At 33.3% G+C, this 27914-nt stretch overlaps 2 protein-coding genes across 3 annotated transcripts; one reads left to right on the plus strand and one right to left on the minus strand.

The window, feature by feature from the left end:
• The first annotated feature begins 1693 nt into the window (after positions 1-1693).
• LOC143236901 (chitotriosidase-1-like) lies at positions 1694-27846 on the plus strand. Of its 2 annotated transcripts, XM_076475570.1 has the most exons (17): positions 1694-1827; positions 4598-4669; positions 8030-8290; positions 8558-8736; positions 9548-9672; positions 12171-12294; positions 12695-12880; positions 14632-14751; positions 15059-15335; positions 15553-15859; positions 17351-17474; positions 22738-22862; positions 23440-23563; positions 24084-24269; positions 26241-26360; positions 26618-26798; positions 27147-27846. In XM_076475570.1, the coding sequence occupies exons 2-17, from the start codon at positions 4618-4620 to the stop codon at positions 27341-27343; spliced, it is 2688 nt and encodes an 895-aa protein (XP_076331685.1). In that variant the 5' UTR covers positions 1694-1827; positions 4598-4617; the 3' UTR covers positions 27344-27846. The 2 variants fall into 2 exon arrangements, with proteins under 2 accessions (XP_076331685.1, XP_076331686.1); XM_076475571.1 differs by lacking the exon at positions 4598-4669 and having other exon boundaries at positions 1698-1827.
• Positions 19368-21548, minus strand: LOC143239891 (protein FAM200C-like). The gene is made up of 4 exons (XM_076481510.1): positions 21343-21548; positions 20444-21173; positions 20085-20168; positions 19368-19547 (listed from the first exon to the last, which is right to left on the minus strand). Exons 2-4 carry the CDS (start codon positions 21158-21160, stop codon positions 19368-19370), a joined length of 981 nt encoding a protein of 326 aa, XP_076337625.1. The 5' UTR covers positions 21161-21173; positions 21343-21548.
• Positions 27847-27914: the final 68 nt, after the last annotated feature.

The raw sequence follows: 27914 nt of genomic DNA on the forward strand, positions 1-27914 counted from the left end.
GTGTTTTTCTTATACCAAAGCCACATCTGGTGAGCCCACCGAGTGGAATCGAATCCCTGATTTTAGGATTGTAAATCCGTAGACTTACCGCTGTACAAACGTGGGGCTACTAGAGTAGATACTAAATAAGTAACCACCTTTTACAGATCAGCTTCAATTGTCGGAAATGATTAATTTCGACACTTTAGGAAGTACTGAAGTTATGTATTGCTAAAATCTGTTTTTCGTTTTTATCCACCCCCTAAAATAAAAAGGTAGTTGCACTATCTATTGACTTTTTATTTGTCGAAAATCATATGGGGCTCATTACTCGATTCCCTCAAGCGTACAGTCTGTATGCTTGTAGTAATGATAATAGTAGCTGATCCCTTACATCTACGATCTTCAGTTCTTTTTTGGGATTCTAGTATATTTAGGTTAACGTACAAATAAACGTGAGTAACTAGTGGAGTGTAAAATCATGATAAGTATGTGACTGTGTGGTTCACAATTTTTTGATGAATTTGTTGGAGAAGCAATAGTCAAATGTTGGAGAATCACTGAATTTACTGAAAACCACATCAGCAGAAACTATTTAACTATATATCATGAAACTGGACTATGATATTAAAAGCGAATAACAGTGTGGTATCTTAAGAACGTATTTAATCAAACGTTTATACTCTAACCATAACATCACTAAATATTTGATTTGAATCAAACCAAACATAGAAACTATTCTGAGCCATTTATTTATGGATATGCATTCAATGGATTATATATCTGGGAAGTTATGGAAAAGAAGACATGTTGATATGCCTGACCCTTGCAAGGTGCATTGAAAGGTCATTACCCTGGAACAAGTTCTTCAAGCAGTGCGTCTTTTGAAAAGTTGTTCTCAATTTATATCCATCACTTCTTTTCATTTAAATATATTATGCACAACGGGTTATCTGGGCTGAGCTTACCATAGGGATATAACTACAAATTTTAGCATTGTTAGTCATCCTTCTTATCACTGAGTGACGAGAAGGGGATAATAAAGTTTCAGTAAACCTTTCCTCGAAAGGAAAGCAGAACTTTAAATAGTAAACTTTTATATTTTAGTATATAATTCTAAGAACTGATGATTGAAAGTAACTGAGAGTATACTACAATATATTAACCACACTTCATCTACCATTTCCATTGCGACGAGTCTTTCCACTAATATCATGTTTCATTTAAGTCATTTACAAACCAGAATATTACTAAATTTTTTTAAAAACTTTGTAAGAAATAAGAGCTTAGTACATTGAAATGTGAACAAAAGGCTCTGCTTCTCCCCCAGTGGCACAGCGGTATGTTTGCGTACTTACAACGCTAGAAACCTTGTTTCAATACCCGTGGTGGGCAGAGTATAGATAGCCCATTGTGCAACTTTGCGTTTAATTACAAGTAAAACAAGAAAAAGGTCTAATATTTTAAATTCAGAATCTCAATAAGAATTCATGACTTTGCATTTCTTAACATGTAGAAATGAATTCAAATATTTCTGGTTGAAATATGTAGACTGAAAATATTAATACGAGTAAGGAATATTTCTTTTCAGTCTTAGATGTCTTAAATATCGTAAGAAGCTAAATCCGTTCCTTACTTTGCATTCCTAATTAACTATTGGCTCTTTCTTCACGTGATCGAAATTACCGAGTCTTACTGGGCGCCATTTTGAACCGGCAAAAATAAGCAAGTAAATCGTTGGGTCCCTTTATTAAAGTGCAAGTGTGGTGATTAAGCAGAAAGTGGCAAAGTGTTCATACCAATTCGAGAACTGTATTGTAGCTGGCTGTGTTCTAAAGAGTTAGAAAGGTAAGTACTATGAGATTCAATGACAGAAATTACAGAATTTCGATCTGTAATTATATTTTGTCAAACTTTTGTGATAGAAAGCTGTATTCTGTCTTTCCCAATGTTCTCATATGAACATGATTTTCAACTGAAATTTGAAAGTCTTGTATGATTATTTCATACTAGTGTTTATACAGTGTTATTGGTTAAAGCTATTCGCAGATCAAATTTGCAACGATATTAACATTTAAATTGTGAGGGAAAAAAAATCCTGTTTTATTAAACCGCCTCTTTGTTACATATATTTTCCAAAGTTATGAAGTTTATTATTAAATCACATCAGCAAATGATGTTTACAAAATGTATGTTTATATAATTATAACTTATGCTTTCTCTCTTAGATACTTAGTAACACAACTGCAAGTTTAATTTACGAATATCGGAATATAATGTAGTAATTTATGTTCGAAGAATGTTTAACATATATATATCTATATGAGTGGGCATATCCTTATATACATACATACATATATATTAACATAGACCCACATACATACCTGTTTGCATATGTGTGTATAAACACATAAAACTGTTACATTGATTGCTTAACTAAGTCCTAAGGCATGGTTACGATGTTAATGTAGTCAGAGAGAGAAGGACTAGGTTGTTGACCTAATTATACAAAGATTAAATGTTACAAAATCAACAGTGAAAGGCAATACTAAATCAGAAATCTAGAGTGAAATGTTAATTTTGATGGAGGTATGACTATTTATCCATAAAGAAAAAAACAACAAACAAACGATATACAGTTATTTTGAAATAATTATTGTATTTGTATTCAAATAGCGATTAGGCTATTGGATTTCTCATTTTGTGATTCATTTAATTTTGGATCCTATGTAAGTTTTTTGTAAATCTAAAGGAACTAAAAGTAGGCTATTTTCAGTTTCCCTATTTTCTTAATATTAATCACTACAGTAAGTAGTAAGAAGAGACAAGTTTCTTCTTAACAGTCTTATTGAATTAAAATGAATTCAAACGAACTGTAATTATACCTGAATTCGCTACTCAAATGTAAAGCGACAAAAGTTTCTGGATTATGCAAGATCAAGCAAATCTCTGAGAATGTCAGACAGTGACAGTGTCATAAAGGTGAATATTTGAAGGAAAGGCCAGTGTTGTAAATTGCAATAAGACTGTTATTTTAAAATTCATCTGATTTCATAAATTATTACCAGTGTATTTTTAATCTTCGAGAAAAGAGACGCTTAATAGGATCAGAAATCGTTTACCGAAGCCTGCCAAAAGAAATAGATAAACTTATAAAAATAAAAAGTTTATAATACATATAATGCTTGATACTGTAAATAGTATTTAAATAGTAAGCTTCACAACAGACTAACAGTATTCTTCTTACTGTGGGTGTCGAAACCATAAACTTTCTACAGCGTCACAGGGGGACCATTGTTAGGTTTTTGATATTTTCAACCTGAACCGAACCTTATGTGACACGTGCTGAACGTTTAAGTCAGAACATAACCATTATTTAATTTAGAACTGCTGTCTAGTGAAAGGATAAAATGCAATAGGATCACTTACTACCCTTCAGGGTTATAACGATTTCATAGCTAAAAGTGAGGAGCGCGTTCAACAGCATATCGCGGTTCCAACCTCTCACCTTCTGTTTCACACCCAGACACACTAACTACTCGACCATGCCCAGCTGAATATTTACTAGTTACAAGCAACTTTAGTTGAATTAAAATATAGTGTTTTGTAATGTCCTAAATAATTACACGTTTTGTCCTGCGAGTAAAATACAAAACTCTTCAGAAGGTTGGTGTTGGTGTATTGATTGTTTGCTGGGAATTTAAGTTTGTACCATGTTTTTTTATGTTTCACTATGTCTTCGATTCTTATAAATACGGTCTTTTAGTTCTTATTGTATAAAACTTCATTCTTGTATGCTTTTGTACGTCCTACTAATTTAAAATACTTTATAACAGATTAACACTGAGAGATTTTTATCAGATGGTCCCAAATAATACGTTTAATTAAGAAAATATATTTTATTAAAATAAAGTATAACGTTGGGAAGGTAAAATACTGTAAGTAATTCAATTAGAACTTATAACAGAAAATGGACCTTATTTTTTGGAAAAGAATTTATAGAAGAAAACACTGAAGTAGTTATGTATGTTCTATAAGACTATATACTTTTCAAAACAGTCTTAAGTGAGATAGAATCCAACAACGTTGACGAGTATTTGAAGCATGAAAAATAATTGTTAACCAGGCCTACAACCAATAAATGATAATGTACCGTTACTAACAATTCTTAGCACTTAAAATCGTACAGTTGGCTAACCATCATTATTGGGTACGAAAATTAATAGAGCAAGATGTTTTGGAAAGAAAAGAAACAAGAATTCCTGTTAAAAGTCGCATGAACCAAAGTATTTAGTTTATTTATATATGAAATATTTCTAGTTATCAACTTATAATCTAATTGCAGATATAAAGCTTCAAATACTATTATCAAATTATGGTTAACTAATAGGCTTAACTCTCAATTAAATGATATCAAATTGTATAGGTAGATTTGTAACTTGTGCTTGAATTACTAGATTTAAACTGACTCGTTAAGCAGTGTTCAAAGCACATTTTTTTTAGATGATAAATAATTGACTGTTTGTTCAGATCATTATTGCAAGTTGCGAACAACCAAATGCACTTTTTTTCACTACTGAGTTAATAGAAACTTTAAACACTGAATGTTTATCTACAGGTCCTGCATTTTTGCAGATTATGTTGTCGTTACTACTTCTGGGCTGGTTTGTGACAGTGGCAAATACACAAGGTAGTGTACACTAGAAAATTTTTGTTTTAGGACACTTTGGCAGAAAGATTTTAGTTCTAATTGTTTGTGTATAAATGTTAAGTTATGTGTTTCGTGTCAATTCATTTTAAATGTGACTTTAAACTACCACGTTTAAATATCCTTCTATTTATAGCTACAGCCAATATTTGTTAATATTATGTATAGATAACGTGTAAACAAAAGCTATAAGTTTAGTTTTTATCTATTTAATGAACTACGTTTTTTAAGATAATATATTTCAAACCTCGAATAATTCTAGCATGATTCTAACTGCATTAGTTTTTCTGCGTCTTATTTTGGTTTGGTTTGTTTTGAATTTCACGCAAAGCTACACGAGGGCTATCTGCTCTAGCAGTCCCTAATTTAGCAGTGTAAGACTAGAGGGAAGGCAGCTAGTCATCACCACCAACCGGCAACTCTTGGGCTACTCTTTTGCCAACGAATAGTGGGATTTACCGTCATATTATACACCCCCGTCATATAGTGAATATTTACACTATTCATTGGTAAAGAGTAGCCCAAGAGTTGGCGGTGTGTGGTGATGACTAGCTGCCTTCCCTCTAGTCTTACACTGCTAAATTAGGGACGGCTAGCACAGATAGCCCTCGAGCAGCTTTGTACGAAATTCAGAAACAAAAAACAAAAAACAAACTGGTAGAATAATAACATAATTATTCGAATAGATTTTGTTGTTTTTTTTTACTCGAGGACATTCTGCAATACATGTTTTAATTTATAAATCATAGATAAGAGGGAAGGTAACTAGTCAACAACACGCCGCCAATTTTTAGACTACTCTTTTTACCAACGAAAAGTGTAACTAACGGTCACATTACAATGTAATTATTGAAAGCTGTGTGTATTGAGCATTGAATAAGGGGAGACCTATGAGCACGACACCACTGACTAAGGTTATTTAATGTTGTTATATTTCGATCTCTGCCATCCATGGTTCGCCAGTTCTTGTGAATGGTGGTAACATTAATTCAAGTAAAAGCAGTCTTACTATAATGGACGTAGCGTGTATGTCAATATATATGTATGTTGCCAAAACTCCTTTGTCATCTACTAAAAACAGCACAAATAAAAATTCATAAAAAAATCCACACTTTGTATATTCAAGATTCAGACAGTTATAAAAACAACTGTGGCATGTACAAGAACCATTTCTTTATAATAGAACATAACTTTAAATAAAAGTGCGTTTCTTACAACACGAACACGACATTCGTTAGGACTGTATGTGAGGTTCCAGCTGCTTTGTGCCATAAAACACCAAATCAACCGTATATGAGGATTTGGCTATTTATTTATTGATGTAATTTTTAAATGTAGTAGTGAGAAAAGCTATTAAAATTATTAAATTTTTAATATATAAACCCTTGTGCAAATTAATTGAAACAAGACGGAAAATTACGATTTTTTTCAATTGTTTGCGTATTATTTCTGAGAATCCAAAAATTACACACAAATTGATACATGATATAACCGCCTTTATTTTTCAGAAGATCATTAATCCGCTTTGGCATCGAGTCCACGAGTTGACTGCAATCTTTACTAATTTTTGGATCACGATACCACACCTCAATTATGGCCTCAGTTAGCTTATCTTTCGTAGTACAGTCTTTTTCCCGAAGTCTTTCTTTACAAATCGCCCAAAGAATTTCAATAGGATTTAAGTCCGGAGAGTTTCCAGGCCAGTCCAGCACCTTTATTTGCGTTGTAGTTATAAAATTCTTCACAAATTTCGATGTGCGGCACAGAGCCAGATCTTCCTGAAAAATGACAGATTCACCTGGAAATCTTTTTTCAATTCTGGAACGACTCTTCTCTGCAAAACTTCGATGTACTGTGGTCCTCGCATCATACCTTCTACGATATGTAAGCCTCCGACGCCATAGTAGCTGAAAAAGCCCAAAACATCTTCTTCAAGGGATGTTTTACGAACTGATTGATGTGAGATTCTCGAAGTTTCTCACCTGAAGATCTGCAAACATGCAGACTTCTTTGACCCTGTAAGAAGAAATGAGTCTCGTCACTGAATAACACCTTCTTCCATTGTTCTTGCGTCCAGTTCTTGTATTTCAGATCCCATTGATACTGTTTTTTCTTCATTGAGTTGGTAAGAAGTTGTTTTTTGACTGGTCTCCTTGCCCTTCTAACGCAATTTTCAATGATGTAATATTCCTCAAAATTTCGTCATATATCCCAAAAATAGATCGACCGTACTGCAAAACACAGCTAATGACGCCGTCTGTGTGAAAAAATGACTATTAAAGGAAATCAGCTGGTCCAGCGAGCCTACACCGGCCTCCATGCTGAAAATATTGTGAAATGACCATTTGTTTCAATTTATTTGCACAAGGGTGAAGAAATATTAAAGTTTATATCAGTAAAACTTATGAAATTTTGAGCTCTGTACATTGAATCATTTTGATGCAATTGGCTGCACATGACTTAAAAGCACAATCCAAACGTTTTTCTGTGTGGTCCATCACAGAAAAATAAATTATTTTTTAGAAAATATTTACTTTTTTTTTTTTACAATGAGGTATGAATATCAGGATTCAATAAACAGCCGTTCACAAAGCGACGTTTCTGTTAGTAATAGATAATTGGTATTAGAAACATATAAATAAAATTATGATTTAGGAGATATAGTGGGTTTTATATGTTCTCACGCATTATTTTTGCTTTCACATTTACTCATAAGTTATTAACATATTATTCATATGCTGGTTCTTGTATCTTAATACTTGTTGTGAACAGGAGTTGTATTAAGAAATGAATAATTTCGAATGAATAAATTACGTAAAGTAATAACAGTTCAGAAACATTATTATTGAAGTAACTTAAATTAAAAGATTAACCAATTGACTGTTACCATATTCTTTAGCGACCTATTGGTAATACATATATACACGGAAATGATAATTGCTTTGCTCTTTCCATGAAAGTCATGCTTTTGTGCATGATAGGCCCTCGATATATCTCTGTTCACCACTAATGTGGAAAATGCTGTTGCTATTGAACGAAGTGAATCGTTTAAGTTTATAACACAACAGTATGAAATCGGTCCTGCACCGAACAATAATAAGTTTTAAACAGGTATGTGCAGAACTAAGAGGGTGTGATCGCTTTCCCTCGCCTATGCACATGAAAATGATATATTGAATCAACACTGTTACGTTAATTAAAATACACAACCTCTTTGTTATATAGATGTATTCAAATATCAAAAAAGTAATTCATCTAATTTAGTTCCTAGCGTCAGAATATTTACAGTTGTGTTAATATAATATGTCAATTTTAATAAAACACACTCTGATATCACCTTAGGTACGGTCAATGATTCCAAAAAAATTGTGTGTTACTACACCAACTGGTCGCAGTATCGACCGTCGATCGGGAAGTTTACCCCCGACGACATCAACCCTTTTCTATGTACTCATATCATATTTGCTTTTGGCTCGATGAAAGACAACCAGCTGATAGCTTACGATGCTTCTGATGAATCTCAAGGTGAGAAGAAAGGTCTTTACGAAAGAGTGACGGACTTGAAAGAAGTAAATCCATCTCTGAAGGTGCTTCTAGCTGTTGGTAAGAAAAGATGGTTAAGTTTGAAATACACGTGTTTTACTATTATTTATATGATTAACTCACTGAACACATTTTTAAAACGTCGAAGGGGTGGAATTTATTAGTATAGTTTAAGATAATAGCTTGATAGCTGGTGGTTAATGCATTTTATGAAGAGTAGTTATTATCCAACTAGATTTCCTTTAATTAGGTCTCATCTAACCTTTAAAATAAGTCATTCAGTATTTTTAACTTCTGGAATTTTCTAATGTATGATTTTTTTCCCAGGTGGCTGGTCCTTTGGTACTCGTAAATTTAAAGCTATGTCTTCTAATAGTTTCAACCGAAGACGTTTCATTTTCAGCGCTTTGGAGTACCTTCGTCAAAGAAACTTTGACGGTTTGGAACTGGATTGGGAATTTCCCAATAACGATATAGACAAGAAAAACTTTCTGGAACTACTGAAGGTGAGTCTATCGTGGTGTAATATTAAATTGTATTTTTTTAGTTTCTGCCTGATATAGCTTGACAAACACAGAAATATGTGATATAGCTTGACAAACAGAGAAATATATGATATAGCTTGATAAACACAAAAATATGTAATATAGCTTGATAAACACAGAAATATGTGATATAGCTTGACAAACACAGAAAGATGTGATATAGCTTGATAAACACAGAAATATGTGATATAGCTTGATAAACACGGAAATATGTGATATAGCTTGATAAACACAGAAATATGTAATATAGCTTGATAAACACAGAAATATGTAATATGGCTTGACAAATACAGAAATATGTGATATAGCTTGACAAACACAGAAATATGTGATATAGCTTGATAAACACAGAAATATGTAATATAGCTTGATAAACACAGAAATATGTGATATAGCTTGATAAACACGGAAATATGTGATATAGCTTGACAAACACAGAAATATGTGATATAGCTTGACAAACACAGAAATATGTGGTATAGCTTGATAAACACAGAAATATGTGATATAGCTTGACAAACACAGAAATATGTGATATAGCTTGACAAACAGAGAAATATGTGATATAGCTTGATAAACACAGAAATATGTGATATAGCTTGATAAACACGGAAATATGTGATATAGCTTGATAAACACGAAAATATGTGATATAGCGTGACAAACACAGAAATATGTGATATAGCTTGACAAACACAGAAATATATGATATAGCTTGATAAATACAGAAATATGTGATATAGCTTGATAAACACAGAAATATATTATGCAGGAATTAAGAGAAACATTCGAGTCCGAAGCTACAGAGAACAATCTGCCAAAGTTGTTGTTGACTGCTGCTGTTTCTCCTGTAGTGTCAACTATCAACAGCAGTTATGACGTACCAACCATGATTAAGTAAGTATGTTTTACCACTAACTTCTAAACTATATATCAGCACCACCCATTTAACGCGGTTAACGAGTTCTTGAAAAACGCTGTGGAAAATGAAAATAAATTTACCATAAAATCAAATAATAAGAGGAAAATGCGTTCATGATAAAAAAAATTTCGGGTGATAGGAACTTTTAAATGTGTTTTACGGCATTAATTAAGTACTCAAACATTGGTTTGGTTTGTTTTGAATTTTGCGCAAACCTACCCAAGAGCTATCGGCGATAGCCGCCTAATTTAGCAGTGTAAGACTAGAGGGAAGGCAACTAATCATCACCACACACCGCCAACTCTTGGGCTACTCTTTTACCAACGGATAGTGGGATTGATCGTAACTTTATAACGCCTCACGGCTGAAAGGGCGAGCATGTTTAGTGTAACGGGAATTTGAACCCGCGACCCTCAAATTACGAGTCGAGTGCCTTAACCACCTGGTCATACCGGGCCAGCTCGTGTTTGTCTCTGGGCACTCCGTAATAGCATCGTACTACAGAACTACAAGTATTATTCGTATTAATTGGGCTTAATACAAAATCAATTACATTGTAGTGTACTAAGTATTTATATACCGTATATCGAAAGCATTATTCAAATGTAAATTAGAGCTGTAAAGTAATTATGCTTAATATACAAATATTGTTTTAGTCTGTCGATTGCATATTTCAACTTTAATAACTTTTATTTAATGTGATGTCATAACAGTGTACAATATCACAATTTCACAAAATGAAAACTTGCAAAATGAAGCATAGTATAGCTTGAAACGTGAGTTATGTGTGAATCATTGCATACGCTATACAAGTAGGCTTATGCTACATTACTTTATGATCTGTATGTCGATATGCTCTTATTTTCAGTTTTGTTTAATTTAATTACCAACTATAGCAAAGAAACAAAATATATCATCTGTATTTTGCTGGTTAATTTTATAAACTTGAGAGGAAGGTTTCCAGAATTTCCAGCTAAGGTAACAATATTGGTAATCACTAGTATTTACTTAACACACGTGGTACATTGTTCATTCTTACACCAGAGGATATTCTACAGCTTTAGTGAATAGATAGGAATTTTGCAATACAGATTTAACAATACAAGTTACATGCATTTCTAAATATAAATATATGTACATTTATTTAACGGAAAGAAACATTGATTTTAAAATAAATATACAATAGTAACTCGTTACAGTGAAAAGATTTTAAAACAACATTAAATGTTTATTTCGCTCAAGTTTCATGAATAGGTGAAGCTAAAAACAAAACCGTCAAAATATTTTTCAGATTCAACTTCTCAAATTTGAGTACCTTGTAGTTATAGTGTGTTAATAAGCCATTTAGAAATCAACTAAACAGTAATCTCTTTGTTCATGAAGAGGAACAATGAACAAACAATTTTGAACAATTAAACATTCGTGATTGTAATGAAATATTCTCAGGTTCACTGATTTCCCTTCGAGTAATCGGAAATAATGTACAAGATATTGGGAGGTTAGACAGTAAATGTTTAATAGGAATACATGTGATTTATTTCGGTTTTGACTAAATTGTGAAAAAGAGATGAGACTGGACAAAATGTGAAAACAATCTTTATTGAATAAAAACCAAAAACAGAAACACAATTAACATGGAGAACGTTGCTTTATTAGAGGTCGGGAGGTCTCAGTAGGTACCACTAGATCAATCAGTACAAAATGTCGCTATTTACTTTTACGTGAGCGCAGATAGCCCTCGAGTAGCATTGCGCGAAATTCAAAACAAACAAACTTCTACGTGACGCACTTCACAGCAATCTTTCCCACGAGAAAACGTATGTGATATCATAGAAGAATGATCTAGAACGAAACTTAACTTGTGTGAAAGGAATTTAACCACTTCCTCAACCAGTTCTACTTTAAACTTACAAACACTTATATAAATGAAAAAAAGATTGTAGAAAATACCTAATAGGCTGCTAGATGATAAAGTTCAAATTTTGGGTTTCATGTTGTTCAGCTAAATTATTGTTGTCTAGACAAGTATATCTTAAATGCCTTAAATTAAAACCAAATGTAATCAAATGATTATTTTGTCCAACCATATACTTTATATTGTTAGAAAATTTTTCAACAGTTTCAGAAATTAGAGCTTTAAATTTTTTGGCAAAATTTCAGTAAATCTAATAATAAATTCACTTCACACAGAAGATTTCCTATGTACATGTTTAACTCAATATGGTGCATCTATATATAAATACATATGTAATATCGTGTATTTTCTGAAATATATTTATTTCCCTTATCTTAACACAGAGGCGTTGCTAGTTACTTAAAAGATTCGGGGCTTGGGTCCATGGACGCAGAAATTTTCGACTTTTCAGTATTGTCAAGTATAATTAAGGCACGTAACTCATGTGCCAGTGCCTAACAATGCCTGTGTCTTTACAAATAATTCATTTAATTTGTTTTTGCTGGATGTATTTGTCAGGTACCTGGATTTCGTAAACATAATGACATATGATTTTCACGGAAAGTGGGAGACTAAGACCGGACATCACAGTCCTTTGTATCCTCGAAAAAACGAGACTGAATTATCAATGCAATTATGTGTGGTACGTTGTATAAGCTTGGGCATTTTGATTGTTTTAGCACATAAGCTATCAGCCTATTAAAGGCTTATTTCAATAAATATTCATAAAACTAATTGAAGCCATAGAAATTATGAAAATCATCCTCATGGGTGTTTTTTGGGAATATTTATCTTTTACTGAACTACAGGAAAGAAATAAAAATAAATAAATAATATAGAAATAATAAATAAATAAATAATATAGAAATAATAAATAAATAAATAATGTAGAAATAATAAGTAAATAAATAATATAGAAATAATAAATAAATAAATAAAAAATATAGAAATAATAAATAAATAAATAAATAATATAGAAATAAGATGAGATCGATTTTTATATACAGCATGATAACTGTTTCATAGAATTTGTTTCCATTTAGGATTTTTCAGCCAAGGTTTGGGAAGATTATGGTGCCCCCAAAAACAAAATTGTAGTCGGCATGGTAACCTACGGTCGCAGCTTCACCCTTGCAGACAAGAATAAGAATGGTCTAAATGCCTCCACGGTTGGAGGAGGAAGTCCTGGCGAGTACACAAAGGAAGAAGGTTTTCTGGCTTACTATGAGGTATAATTCAGGATTTTGTGTAACGAAACACTTTATATCGCCAAGCTTGAAAATTATACTTTTTATTTTAACAAGTATGTTTTTACTATTAGTCCAGTAGATAGGTGTAAAAATAAACTTAGTAAATAACCTTGATCATTTCAATGAGAATGCTAATGATTAGATTTAGTATTTTAACACGTTTCACGAAAATTAGTTAGAATGACTGAACTTTAAACAAAGCAAACCACACTGTGGGCTATTTCATACTGGAAGACCATATTTATTTTACGTTTACTAATTTAAAATTGATTTTTCATTGCCCACGCTAGTACAGCGGTATGTCTCCGGATTTACAACGCTACAATCAGGGGTTCGATTTCCCTGGGTGGGCTGAGCAGATAGCCCTATGTGGCTTTACTATAAAAAAAAAACGCACAAACACTGATTTTTCATCACCGAATCTACTATAATTTTGTTGCAACTTCAGAGACAGTAATGTTCATTTTAATACACACTAATAACACTTGTATTTTCAATAAAGTTACAGCCATGGTATTATTATCAAAGTATTGGAATAGACACTCTCAGCTAGTAATGGGCTCATTTCACGTCGCACTGCTAAGGAGGCCAACACTGTCAAAGTCAGATAATTATAAACATAAAGGAAAGAGTTCCCAAAAATCCAGAGGAATGGTTATTGAGTAAACTATTTGTATGAGTGAAAGAAATATATACCCATACTCAGCTTAACTTTGATTAAGCACAATGAGAACATAGACGTATCATACATAAACATAAGCTTTACAGCCCACAACTATACACTTCTTGGTTCGTGCTAATTTTGAGATTAATTGTGAAATGAAACGACAAACATTGAGAACTTTAATAAGGAAATTAAAACTGCATGCAAGTTGTTCCATTTTCTGCAAGGAGTTTGATGTCAACAGATTTTAGAAATATAAGCTAACTACAAACGGGTGAATGAAAATCGCCGACTCTGATGGTCATCTCACCGCCTTAAGTGCGGGTGGAAATAACATCAGCAATCGAATCTGTCATAAATATCCGAGAATCCCGCTATTTTTCCGGCTATATAAGCCAGTGAGCGTGATGGTAACCTTGAAAATGCTTTGATACGAATGTGAAAGGCAGTTAATATTATAATTGTGTGACCCTGTTTTAACTGACTCGGATTTGATACTACGACAGAGCTGCACTGTTATATTGAAGTAATTCTGTAAGGAAGGACGATACCTCTTTTAGCGTGTAAATGCCCCGTATCTACTAATGTAAGTAAAAGCTATTATCTATCTTGGCCAATCCAAAATCCAAACTTATACCATTTGAGGGATTGATCGGACAGAACACATCTGATCTAATCTGTAAGAAAAATGGTTTTATCACCCATTTGGTGGTAACTGTTAGTAACAGAGTCTAGCTAAGATTAACGAATCTTGTATGATATTTATGGATTATTCAACATAGGCGTATCTTATTACTTTTTAGTTAAATGTTTATATTCTAGTCGTTGTTCGCTTTGTTTAGATTAGAAAGAGAGCTCACAGTATAAAGAAACATTGTTGCATATAACGGTAGTCTTTTTACGTTTAAGCTATGATCTGGAAATCTCTCTTTTAGGGTTTTAATTCTGAGCTATGGTTTTGGTAATTTTTGTTGTGTGTTGTTAAACAATATCTGCTTTAAGAATAACTTCATTATTAGTTTAAAACTCAAAGGCAATTAATATTCTACTTTATATTTTTGCCCAGATTTGTCAAATGCTACAAAAAGGTGCTACTTACGTTTGGGATGAAGAAATGAAAGTTCCGTACGCTTTTCTCGGAGATCAATGGATTGGTTTTGATGACGAAAGAAGTCTCAGACTAAAGGTTAGTGTGCAACTTGTATAAATAAGGATCAGGCTTAATAGACTGTATGGGAACAAGATAAGTATGATAGGCGATTAAAAAATAACATAAAATATTAACATGGATAAGAACTGTAAAAGTAAATCATTTTGTGCGATCAGTAGATAGTTTTAATATCTGCAGTATTAAGTAGACAGCTGGGTAAAGCTAGAGTAAATATGATGTTTAACCAATAATTTACTACGATAGAAAAAAAATATTAATCCTCGTGAAGGTTTAAAATACATTACTTCATCGAAATTACGTTCCGATTTGTTTTATTTTGTAGATGATGTGGTTGAAGAAGAACAATTATGCTGGAGTCATGATTTGGGCTATCGATTTAGATGATTTTAAAGGTTCTTGTAGTTCATTTCCCTTCCCACTTACTAGTATCATAGCAGAGGAACTATTGAAGAAACCCACAAAGTCATATTTTTCCAACATTGAACAAGCCTTACCTTCAGCTTCAGAAACCTCGTTGTCTGATGATAAAACTGGTGTTACTAATAAGACAGTTTCACAGTTTTTTACACTTATGGAAGAGGAAAAACAGAATAATCTAGGTAACCAGTATTATCATGTTGAAGCTTTATGTGTAACCAGTATTATCATGTTGAAGCTTTATGTAAAGTTTTTTTTTTACAGGTACCATTTTCATTGTTTTTCTCTTTATGATTTGATACAAATATTTTCATTTAATTTCTGAGACAAATTAATAATATATTAAAGTTGGTAAACAGTTTATCAAGTTCCTAATCACAGCTTTCTTACTGTTTGCAGAATCCAATGCTCGAATAATTTGTGCTTTTACCAACTGGTCAACTAAACGTCAAGGAATTGCTAAATTTACACCTGACTTAATCGACCCAAATCTATGTACACACATTATCTATGCTTTTGGTGGGATCAACGATTTTGAGTTAACACCGTTTTATGAAACAGATATAACACATAATTCAGAGATTGAACTGTACGACGAGGTTTTAGCACTCAAAAAGAAGAACGAGAGACTACAAGTGTTGCTGAGTGTTGGTGGTTGGAGAACAGGTTCTGAACCTTTCATAGAAATGACAAAAAACTTGTACAGGTGAGAAGAATTACATTGAATAGTTAGTATAAAAATACCCTCAATGCAAAAATACCACGTTTTTTTTTACCAATTCTATAGTTATTCCACTCGTGTTTGACGAATGAAAAATACTTCAGAGAGATTTTATAAATAAGAGTTTTTAACTTTTTTTTCCTTTAGTCTCTATCTCACTTTTTATTTTCTATCAGTTGCTCTCGTACACACATTGTCTCGGAATGACCAGACGATTTGGGCACTCCACTCGCAATATTCTGGTCGTGGATAAGAATCTCTGCCTCACCAAATATGCTCGCCCTTTCAGTGGTGGGGGAGTTATAATGTAACAGTCAATCACTCTATTCGTTGGTGAAAGAGTAGCTCAAGAATTGACAGTTGGTGGTGATGACTGGCTGCTTTCCCTATCCTCTTTCATTGCTAAATTATGGAAGGCCAGCGCAGATAGCTCTCATGTAGTTTTGTTCGAAATTCATAACAAACTAAGATGCACACGCATACAGTATATAGTACTAATTAACATACATAATATTAATTCAACAGCATCATGTGTAAGCGAGACTAAGTTATTAGCGCAACGAAAGAATGAAGTAGAAAATTATCCAAATGCGTAAGGACAAAGCATACAAAAATAAATTTCAAAAAAATCAGTGAAGTCATAAGTGGTGTATAGGGGTATTCAAATGGTGTTAAAAACGTTCATCTATACAGCTATAAATTAATGTGTTTGAAAAATCGCAGTACAAAAGACGGAAAGGTTTAAATTATTAGAGGCCCAGTATCAGCTGTTTGTTCCTGTAATGTCCTAAACTAACTGCACATTAGCTGTCTTCAGCCGCGTATAAGGGATATGTTGTTTAATAATATAATCAATAAAGAGTCAATATTTGTTTTGAATTTCGCACAAAGCTACTGAGGGCTATATGTAGTAGCCGTCCCTAATTTAGCAGTGTAAGACTAGAGGGAAGGCAGCTAGTCATCACCAACCACCGCCAACTCTTGGGCTACTCTTTTACCAACGAATAGTGGGATTGACAGAAACATTATAACGCCACCACGGCTGAAAGAGCTAGCATGTTTGGTGCGACTAGGATTCAAACCCGCGACCCGCGGATTACGAGTCGAACGCCTTAATACACTTGGCCATACCGGGCCTAAAGAGTAAATAACCCAACCGCGAGTAAATCTAAAGAGGTCATATATATATTTTAAAATAAAATGATAATATCAGAGACGTAAAATACGAAATAAAGTACAGCTAAATAAAGTAAAAATAAAAAGGATAATGTTACCCAACAATACATACATGTATATATGTGGGTTTTAATTCTTCAGTCAACTCTTAACCTTAGAGTACTTTAATATCCCACATTATAGTCTGTACCGTGGTGATTCTTTCAATTTGTGCAGCGTTTCTGTTTCTAAGAAAAAAAAATATATATATTGTGAAATATATCTGACTGAATAGTAATTAAGAAAACATACTGTTTACAGGAAATCTCGATTCATCTTCAGTACCATCGAATTTCTTCGTCTATATGGGTTTGACGGGTTGAATGTCGATTGGGAATTTCCTAGAGGACTTTTAGAAAAAATAAGATTTACTGAGCTCATAAAGGTAAGTGTAGGTTCACGCTGCTTTTAAAATAATGTAAGATTCTTGCTTTACGTAGTAAAGTTTAAAGGTAATAATCGGTTTATTAGTAGTTTTGTTCATACTCTTGTTCGTTTTTGTTCATTTTCAATCAAGAGCTATACACTACGTGACTGTATAATAATAAAAAACGGACCATGGTTTTGCCTTTAACATTATTATATAACGTAAGACTTCTGTACATAAATCTGAATAACTGAACCAAGTAGAAACAAAAAGTATCACTCACGTTATGTTGAGTATTAGCGCTTAATTAACATCCCATTTTAACTAGAATAAAAAAGTTTAAATAAATATTTTCACACAAAGAAAAGTGAAAGGAGGGGGACAAATCAAGGCATTTTGTGGACATTTCTTGTTGTTCCGAAAGAGAAACAGAAGTAAGTTAAGTAAAGCTTTCTATTCTTCTGTACGAGGCGCTTTACTAAACTTGTTAAGATTCTCGAGTGTGATTTTATTTTTAAAAACAAATTATTTTAAACGGCCTTCTTCTCCAACGTATATCTCAAAGTAATAATCTACCGTATTAATGTAAGTTGGATTTTTTAATATTAATTGTGACAGCTCTGTTAAAAACGTAACAAAATAACAAAACCAACATAAATTTACATTCTGACAATACAGAGCACAATATGACAGCCATGTTGCTAGTGTATTGGAAACACTGGACAAGTTAAACTATGCTAAACTAATCATTGTAGATGTGTTATGAACACATTCTCCACAGCTGAAATTCCAAGAATGACAAGAAGTTATCAACAATTGCCTATTTGTCGAAATGGCATGAAGTGACTGTGGTAAAAAATAACGCCTGTTTAAACATTCGAATTTAATTTCTGTTTATTACTCTTTTTTTTTATAACACCAGGCTATATGAATAATTACCTTCAGGTAAGCTTATGCGAGTCGCATTCTTTCATGAAAGTTTTAAGGTACTCTATCGAATTTCGTCGTGTGTATTAGGTTGATCTGTGACACGAATTCATGAGTGTGTGTGTGTATTTTCTTATAATAAAGCCACATTGGGCTATCTGCTGAGTCCGAGGGGAATTGAACCTCTGATTTTAGCGTTGTAAATCATCAGACTTACCGCTGTACAGGCGGGGAATGCGAATTAATGTAAAGTAACACTGAAAGAATGGTGAGGTATCTAAGAAGATGGTGGTTCTTGTGAATATCTTTTACTTCTATTCACCGCCTTGCTAAACGCATAACGTCTGCTTATAGTATACTTTTACTTCTATACATCGCCTTGCTAAACGCAGCACTTCTATTCACCGACTTGCTAAACGAACCACGCGTACATTTGCCCTTTGTCTATGACAGTGGTTCCCAAACATTTTCAGCTTGTTACCCAATTTAACATGCCACATTAAGCATGTTACCCCTTTCACAAAATGTTTTCAACATTGATATATATGGCTAAATCAAACTAGAGATATATTGCACTTTATTTATTACACTTTATTTATTTACAATTTATTTATATAATTTATTTACACTGAATTACACTTTTAATTATTGTATTTGATCATTGTGCATTTCTAATGAATATTGCCAAAGATGTCAAGAACATCAGTGGGATGGATGGAGTTGCATACTTGAAGCTAGTTTAGGAATTCTTGGCTTTGTGGTTGAAAGTGCCAGCATGGCATCGTTTGCAACATTCAAGCGAGTCCTCTTTTTTGTTTTCATCCCCAGCACGGTTGAGAACCCCTTCTCGCACAGATACGTTGTTGAGGATGATGCCAACAACTTCAAGGCTCTCTTGGACAGAGTTGGCGAGTCAGCTAGTTGTGAAATCCAAAAGGAATCTGCATTTTGGTTTTGGAATTTGACTTTCAAGGCTTCATTTGCTCACATTGTGATCCACTTCTCCTTTGCAGGGAAATCATCATCATGAATGGCCTCATCAGGTACAGAAAAGGGATGAATGATCCAATGAAGACTGGTTGTTTTTAGGTCACTCTCTGGAAAGTAGTGCTGCATGCTTGTTTCAAGCCCCTTCAAATGGTCGCTCATCTCTTTGTTGATGGTCTGTAAAAGTGATACAGTATCATAACTATTCTCCTCAACAAACTGGTCTAGGGTGGGAAACTGAGCGATCACTCCTTTCTCCAAGCATCGAATCCAGAGTCTCAGTTTTCCCAGAAATGCAGTCACAGGGTGATGGGCATCAATGACAGTCGTGTTTTGGCCCTGGAGTTGCAGATTATCACTGTTCAGCTCCGCAAATATGTCAGCCAAGTAACAAAGTCGAACAAGCCACTCCTTATCAGTGAACTTGGTAGGAAAAGGAGATTCTTCTTGTTTCAGAAATTCCCGAAGAGCCGTTCGGAGCTCAATGACTCGACGTACAACCTTGCCTCGTGACAACCAGCGAATATCGGTGTGGTAGAGCAGAACTTGATACTGCTCTCCCATTTCCTTGTACAGCTCCCTGAATATGTGTGAATTCACATCCCTAGACTTGATGAAATTGACGATTTTCAACACATCTTCAAACACTAATTTCAGATTACCAGGCAGGCTTTTTGATCCAAGAGAGTACCGATGAATGATGCAATGATTTACAGAAATTTCTGGATTCACACCTTGTATGAGGCCCCGTAATCCACGATTACGACCCATCATCGACGGTGCTCCATCGACGGAGACCTAGATTAAAAAAGAAAAACTATTATAGATTGCGTCAGTTAGTCATTCTTACTTATCTTTTGCATTATAATTATATGGTTTTAATTTAATTTAATTTAATTTATTTTGGTACTTTAGTATTTCAGTACGACAGGCACGATACTTTTTTGTGAATTATGTATAAAATATTAGCTACACTACAGCTACTTGTACAATAAATAAAACTATATGACTATATGCCATGTAATTCATTGTATTTATACTAATCTAGACTTTATATAAACATCTCTCCCTACCTGTTGAACGCTGTTCCAATCCAATCCATTCGTGGTAAAGAAACTGTTGATGATATTGAAGATATCTTCTCCCTTCGTGGTTGTCAGCAGATCTTCGCATAATAGGAACTCTTCTTTGATCTTTTCCTGGTGGACGTAACGAACGAACCCAAGGAGAACAGCACAACTGGCTACGTCACACGATTCATCAAATTGCAAGGAGAATTTGCTATATGAGCTTTCCTTGATCTCTGTTGTAACTTGGGACAGAATATCTGATGCCATGTCATCGACTCGTCGGCGGATTGTGTTGTTTGATAGAGATATGACACTCAGTTTCTTCGCTTGATCCTCCCCACATACCTTGCTTACCATCTCGTATGCACAAGGTATAATCAGATTCTCTGCAATGGTGTGGCATTTTTGTTGTTTGGCAACTTTATGTGCAACAAAGTACGATGCTTCGACCGCAGCTTGAAGCTTTTGGGCTTGAATTCCAGATGAACCGAACTGGATATTCTTCAGTGCTACAGCCCGGCACTGTAAATAAGCCTGATCCTCATTTTGAAGATTTGGATGGCACTTCTGGAGGTGAGCTGAGAGTTTTGATGGCTTGAGGCTTTCATTTGTCAACACTTTGTGACATACTACACATTGTGGCCGATCCTCTCCACCAGAAGGTACATTCACAAAGCCATAGTGAAGAAAGGCGTCAGAGTAGGTGCGCTTTTTAGACATTTTATTGTTTAATCTGCAGAAAAAGAAAAAGAAAAACTGCATAAAAAAGTTTGAACAATGTGAACTTATTATTTATTTTTTCATGGCATTCTAGATAGCATTAAAAGAGCTTATTCAGCATAGGAATGATGTAATAGTAGGTAAATACTAACTATACTGCACAGGGCAGTACACATACATACCAGGTTTTGTCTACCTCGGCTGATGCTCACATAGAAACTGACAGTGTGAAATAGAGGCAACCTCAGGCAGTGAGTGACGCGTACTGGACACGTCGATGAGTCATCAGGGTTACTGAGTGACTTGTGTTCTGAAGCATACTTGTCAAAATACTTTTAGGTTACCACACACTTAGATACATATTTTTTCTTTTCTACTACTGTATATTAGTTTTTTGTGTTTATTGTTATTTGGTTTAACTTTATTACATACTTAAAATACGTTTAATTTACAACTTTACATACTAAGACTAAGTTAACATTACTCCTAATACCAGCTACCTCAATGTTTTCTTGATTTTCAGAATTTTAACTTTTTTTCTGTCACCCCTCCATTACCCCCGATAAATTGTTAAATTATCCCCAGGGGGTAATTTACTCCCAGTTTGGGAACCACTGGTCTATGACAATGTTTTCAAAACTGTGCTACGTAGAACTGAATCTTCTTTTTGTTATAGATACGATCCAAGGCTACAGTTTTGCAATTTTCATGTTTTCATACACACACGACAGCAGAATTCTGCTTAAGAAAATTATATATAAACATAAACACATCAAGTCATAATAGGGGGAATACACATAACAACGAGAACCTCTACTTTGGAGCACATAAAGTAATTTAATTGCTAAAATATATTGGTCATTCTCATTGAATTATAAATGGAAAGAAACCTATCCAGCTTGTCTGAATTTAAAGAAAAATAGCATGGTTGATAAACGTTATAGTGATAGAGAGATTTTATTAAGAAAGTATATAGATAGTTATGAGTGCAATTATAAGTGTGAACTTGCAGGTGGACACTGTGTTTGTCAGCTGGTCATAATACGGGTAAGTATGAGCTGGCAGGTGGTCCCTGTGTTTGACAGCAAGTCATAATACGGATAAGTGTGAATTTGTAGGAAGACACTGTGTTTGTCAGCTAGTCATAATACGGATAAGCGTGAACTTGCAGGTGGACACTGTGTTTGTCAGCTAGTCGTAATATAATACGGATTTTTATAATAATATAAACTGGTATGCTTCTTGTTATTAAACGTTTCCCTTCAACACAAACTAACAAGTATCAGTTCTAAATAAATACACATGTACACTTATGGGACGTGGATCCAATTGATTTTCTAATAGGTTTCTACTCTTCAGAATTTTTATATGGTTTTACATTAGTATATTTCTGTGATTCTGATAAGATTATCATTTGGTTTCCTTACTCTTGCATTTCATAATATATCTAAATATAGATCTTGTCTAAATGCTGTCAGTCTGTGTCCCCAAATGAATTTAATATTATTATTACACCTCTGATTTGTAAAGTATATAAATCTGGTTTCTCAACAATTATTATTTTGTATTGCCAACAGGACTTAAAAGAAGTTTTTGAAGGAGAAGCCAGAGCTTCAAAGAAACCACGTTTATTACTCTCTGCCAGTGTACCTGGAAATTTTGAAGCCATCAATGCTGGATACGACGTGGAAGAACTTGATAAGTAACATTGAAGTTTCTATTTTGTTTTAAAGACTAAATTTTTATATTACCTCTAGTGACTCGGTGTTAAACTTTGAACGATTGTAACGCAAATATTTTGGTTTCGATTGTTTCGTTGGACACAGAAAAGACTGCCCATTTTAGATGTGGTTAAATATAGTTTATTTTCCAAATGAAAAAAAGAAATACTTAACTCATCTAAATCTCTAATACGTTTTGAAATCAAGTGTCATGAAGAAAATGTTAAGTTAAGAAACACTAACAGATTAACTCGAACAATACATTTGTTTTTCACTTTACTATCCAATTAACTTCTCAGATAATTAGTACCTCAAAGGTTGTAACCAACTATTTTTGCAGAAAAGTATGTGGTCTCAGTGGTAAGTCTGAGAGTTTATAACTCTAACATTTTGGACTTCATTCCTGTGGCGAACAGGACGGTTCACTCTTTAGGGAACAGAAAGGTCTGTACATTACGACAAAAATTTTAGAATGAATCGTGACTATGTGTTTAGTTTCCTAGATTTTGATATAAGATACAAAAACCTGATAAATAAATGTTTCATCACTCTTTTTAGATATTTAGACATTTTCAATGTGATGACATACGACTTTCATGGAGCTTGGGAACACGAAGTCGGTCACAACAGCCCTTTACACTCATTAAAGGGCAAAAGCAAATATTCAAGTAAACTTACAGTGGTAAGTGTTTAAGACTACCCATAATTCAGTATTCTGAAGCAGTATATATTCATAAGTAATAAGTGAACTAGCTTATTACATTAAATTTTAAATGTAAAGGTTCTTTTCCAGAACATTTTGAGAAAGACTAATTTTGCAAATGTCATTCTAAATTAATGTGAACTGTATTTAATTGCATTTAAGCAACGCGTAAACAATAATACATTCTATATATATTCCTGTGTGTTCATATGATTGTAAGCTTATGTTTTTTCTTTTACTTCATATTTAAGGTTGCTATGTTTCAGGTGAATAATTTAAAGAAATTATTTCCGCGTAGCTTAAGAAATATGAAAAAGTAACACGAACAGAGGCCACTCCATCCTTGTAAATTTTATAATTTTTTGTTAATTAACCTTAGTCTTTGAAAATGCCGTCATCTTATCGTGCTGTTTTGAAGAGGGCTTTGCTAAATCAACATTTATTTTTCCCACTAAATAACTACAACATAGTATTAATATTTTTCGAATGTTCTTTAAAGGATTATGGGGCCAAAGAATGGGTGAAGAAGGGCGCCTCCAAGGAAAAGTTAATTATCGGGATTCCAACATATGGCCGTTCTTACACCCTACAGAAAGAGTCCTTGACTGACATTGGTGCTCCAGCCATTGGTGGTGGTCAGGAAGGAAACTATACTAGAGAATCCGGTTTCATGGCTTTTTATGAGGTAATAATAATTCTTACGTATTGAAAAGAGGTTTTAATAAACAATATTTTTTATTAGATATTCTATCTCTCACTCGTTTAATACAAGACAACGCTTAGAAAAAAACGAATGAGTGTTCGGAAATAATCGGAATTATCTTGTCCGTATGCTTGGCCTGACTGAATTATTTTTGACAGATTTTTCAAGTTCATACATAAGAATTCGGTCACTAGCAGCGCAACGTGTTTTGTTTCTATACTAAATTTGAAGAACATGCTCTGATGACGTTCCTAACCCTGATCTTGCACCATATAACTTTTTTGTCCTTCTGAAGGCATGGACTAAATTCAAAGACAACATTATTTGTTTGTTTGTTTTGGAATTTCGCACAAAGCTACTCGATGGCTATCTGTGCTAGCCGTCCCTAATTTAGCAGTGTAAGACTAGAGGGAAGGCAGCTAGTCATCACCACCCACCGCCAACTCTTGGGCTACTCTTTTACCAACGAATAGTGGGAGACAACATTGTACTTGATGTAGTGAAAGAGAACAGGATTTGTACCATTATGATTTGAATTAACGACGTTATTGTGATGAATATCAAAGAATGATGGAAGAAATGTACTGTACTTTACGGAGTCTGCATGAAAAATGATATCCGGTTGGCAATATCCTCAACATCATTGATGTATTTGTTCGTTTTAATATGATATATATTGACTTATAGGATATGAATGAGCTCCTTATATAAAACCCAGTAAATTTGGTCACTGGAGAGAATCTCATCCAAATTTATCCAGTAATGTGATTTACTTTTGTTTTTCTAAGCTCAAGTTTGAAAGTTCGAATTAAATCAGAAAGTATTCTTGAATACTAAAAAAATAATTTAGGTGTTATACTACATGACATATGTGAGTGATATAACGCTGGTTAGATAGCTTAACATATGCTTTTAATAGTTAAAATATCACATCTAAATGTTACTGGACCATTGAAATATTTAATCGTTGTGTTGTGTAAAGAAGCTCGTATTTCTAACAATATAAGTGTCTCCAGATGGCTTTGCAGTTGCTTATATCGTTGTAGTTCAAGGTTCGATACACACGACATATACAGTGAAGGTATGGCTGTGCTAAAACAAACGGATGAAATATATGAATGTAATGAATATATGTTTGTACTATTGAGTAAAAACCGTGTTTACAAACTATTTGAAAATATCCACTAACATTTTTACATTTCATATTTTTATAAATATATACAGTGTATATATATATTTTCGATGGATGCTGTAGTAACGGAAACATTATTTTACAATATAGTCAGTCATCAGGAAATAGTTTAATATGATAGTCTGAAATTTGTATATTTTAAAATAATGTTTGAAATATCAAATAAGCCTTAAGTTACCTTCCTGGCTTAAACAGATTCACTGAAAATGTCATGACACGCCAAATTATTTCTTATTGCAGATATTTTTGTAAATATATGAGAGAGTTATCTGTGTTAACTGTTCTTAACTTTTAACGTATGGACTAAAGGGAAGGCAGCTAATCAACACCCTCATCACAAATTATTTGGATACTCTAAACCAATAGTGTAATCTGACCGCCACTCTTATAACGTTATTATAACATGAAAATGTGAAACACAATTGTGCCAAAACAGGACGTAAACCATAGATCTTCTGATTGACAGTGCTGCATCTTAATCACTAGACCATCCTCAACCTGAAAAAAATACAACAAAAAACCTTTTAAACTGCTGATTTCAGCCATATGATTTTAATTATGATTTTTGTTTTTCTTAAGGCAGAAAAATAAAATGAATAGTATTTATTTTAATAGTAGTTGTTTTTTCTTCATTACTTTGATACCTTCATTAAACGGAATAATTCTAGTGTTCCTAACATTAAAAAAGCTACACCTCCAAACAATTAACAAAAAACATTTTAATTGCTGAAAGTAAGTGTTGTATGTAAACGTTTGTTTAGGTGTGTGATTTTATCAAATCTGGAGCCACTCTTATCTGGGACAATGAGCAGATGGTGCCATACGCGTATAAAGGAAACCAGTGGGTTGGTTTTGATGATATTAGAAGCGTCAAGACTAAGGTGAGTTGAAAAAGACTATCAGTGTTTTGTTTTGAAGACATTAGAAGTTCTAAAGCTAAGGTTTGTTCAAAGTAAGATTAGTATATTGGATTTTCGTGAAAGGGCCTGTTTAAACTCAACTGCACTTTTCTTTGAAGCCTATACGTTATGTTGTGTTAACCATGAACAAAACTCATTTGATACCTTATCAAAGTAAAAGATAGTCAAATATAAAAGTAGCAAACTAAAATGTACGTTTGCCTTGACTGATAAAACAGATCCAGTGGCTAAAGCAAGCTGGCTTTGGTGGAGTGATGATTTGGTCCTTGGATTTAGATGATTTCCTTGGTTCTTGCATGGGACATCCTTATCCTCTCTTAAAGACAGTGAAAAATGAACTGAGAGGATATATGGTAGCCAACCTGGAGGTTTTGGATAGTAGACTTTATAACCCTCTTGGTAAGTTGTTTGATTGGTGCTTTTACACATTGTTAAGTTTTTATTAATTTATAGATTACACTGAAAAACACCGAGTATGGGTTTGAGGTCAAAATCCATAAATACTTTTTATGTTTAATTCAATTATATAATACTCATTCTAATAATTAATTGATACGAGTATGATCGAGCTGAAAGGTATAAATTTCAGGGATATTTTTGTTAAATAGGGTTCGTTATTTGATAAAAGATATTTCATATGTCTAAACATCCATAATTCTCAAAATTAAAGGATTTACAATGTTAGTTTCAAAATGGTATTGAATTAAAGGATTAGAGGCTTTAAAACTTTGAGCAATTTCCTTTCAGGAGAAAGAGAATTAGTTTGTGAAGAACAAGATGGGACCATCTATTACCATCAAGACAAAAAAGATTGTTCAAAGTATTATATTTGCCACAATCAGCAGCTTCATCACATGTCATGCCCAGCGAATCTGGTTTTCAACCTTGATGTTAACCTCTGCGACTGGCCAGAAAATGTGAAATCATGTCTATCAAAGACATGAGAAGTTCAACAGTTTTATTTACTTTTATTTGAAACTTGAATGTATTAACATCTTCAGGGATGGAACTCTGTATATAATGGTAACCAAAGATATTTTATGAGTTTTTATTTGTAATTTCATGACAATTCGTCCCATTTCTTGATATAGTTACAATATTAGTAAAAACTGTTATTTTAAAAAGAGGGAATAGGGATCGTCAAAAAAGTACAAAACAGGTTAAATCAAAATGCAAATATTATATTTTCAAGCATGACTACAGTACTTATAAATGTTAGTGGAGTCAAAATAATGATTATAAGTTTGAGGAAATAATGTAGAGACTATTTCTAATTTCGTTTGTTTACTTTTTGGAGTTCATATGGTTCATAGGTGTGAAAATATAATCTACGTATTTTAAGTCTATTAGCTTATGTATTTTTTTTCCCTTACCCTCTTCTAAATGAATATTTTTTATTAATCTTGTTTCTTAATTTTTATGTCCATTTATGGAGAATAAATTTCAAGCTACATACGTGCAAATGTGTTCAATTGAATGTTGCATATTTTTCAACACTTTACTTACATTGGCTTT

Source organism: Tachypleus tridentatus, chromosome 13, assembly GCF_004210375.1.
Source record: "Tachypleus tridentatus isolate NWPU-2018 chromosome 13, ASM421037v1, whole genome shotgun sequence".
NCBI classification, from domain to species: domain Eukaryota; kingdom Metazoa; phylum Arthropoda; class Merostomata; order Xiphosura; family Limulidae; genus Tachypleus; species Tachypleus tridentatus.

Excerpts from the sequence above, each read along its gene's own strand:
- LOC143236901 (XM_076475570.1), top strand. The coding sequence starts at position 4,618 with ATGTTGTCGTTACTACTTCTGGGCTGGTTTGTGACAGTGGCAAATACA. Across the intron at positions 12,881-14,631 it reads GTTTTCTGGCTTACTATGAG|ATTTGTCAAATGCTACAAAA; the intron begins GTATAATTCAGG and ends ATTTTTGCCCAG. Across the intron at positions 23,564-24,083 it reads ATTCAAGTAAACTTACAGTG|GATTATGGGGCCAAAGAATG; the intron begins GTAAGTGTTTAA and ends TGTTCTTTAAAG.
- LOC143239891 (XM_076481510.1), bottom strand. The coding sequence starts at position 21,160 with ATGTCTAAAAAGCGCACCTACTCTGACGCCTTTCTTCACTATGGCTTT. Across the intron at positions 20,169-20,443 it reads ATTGGAACAGCGTTCAACAG|GTCTCCGTCGATGGAGCACC; the intron begins GTAGGGAGAGAT and ends TTTTTAATCTAG. Across the intron at positions 19,548-20,084 it reads GTGTGAATCCAGAAATTTCT|ACCATCAACAAAGAGATGAG; the intron begins GTAAATCATTGC and ends TCACTTTTACAG.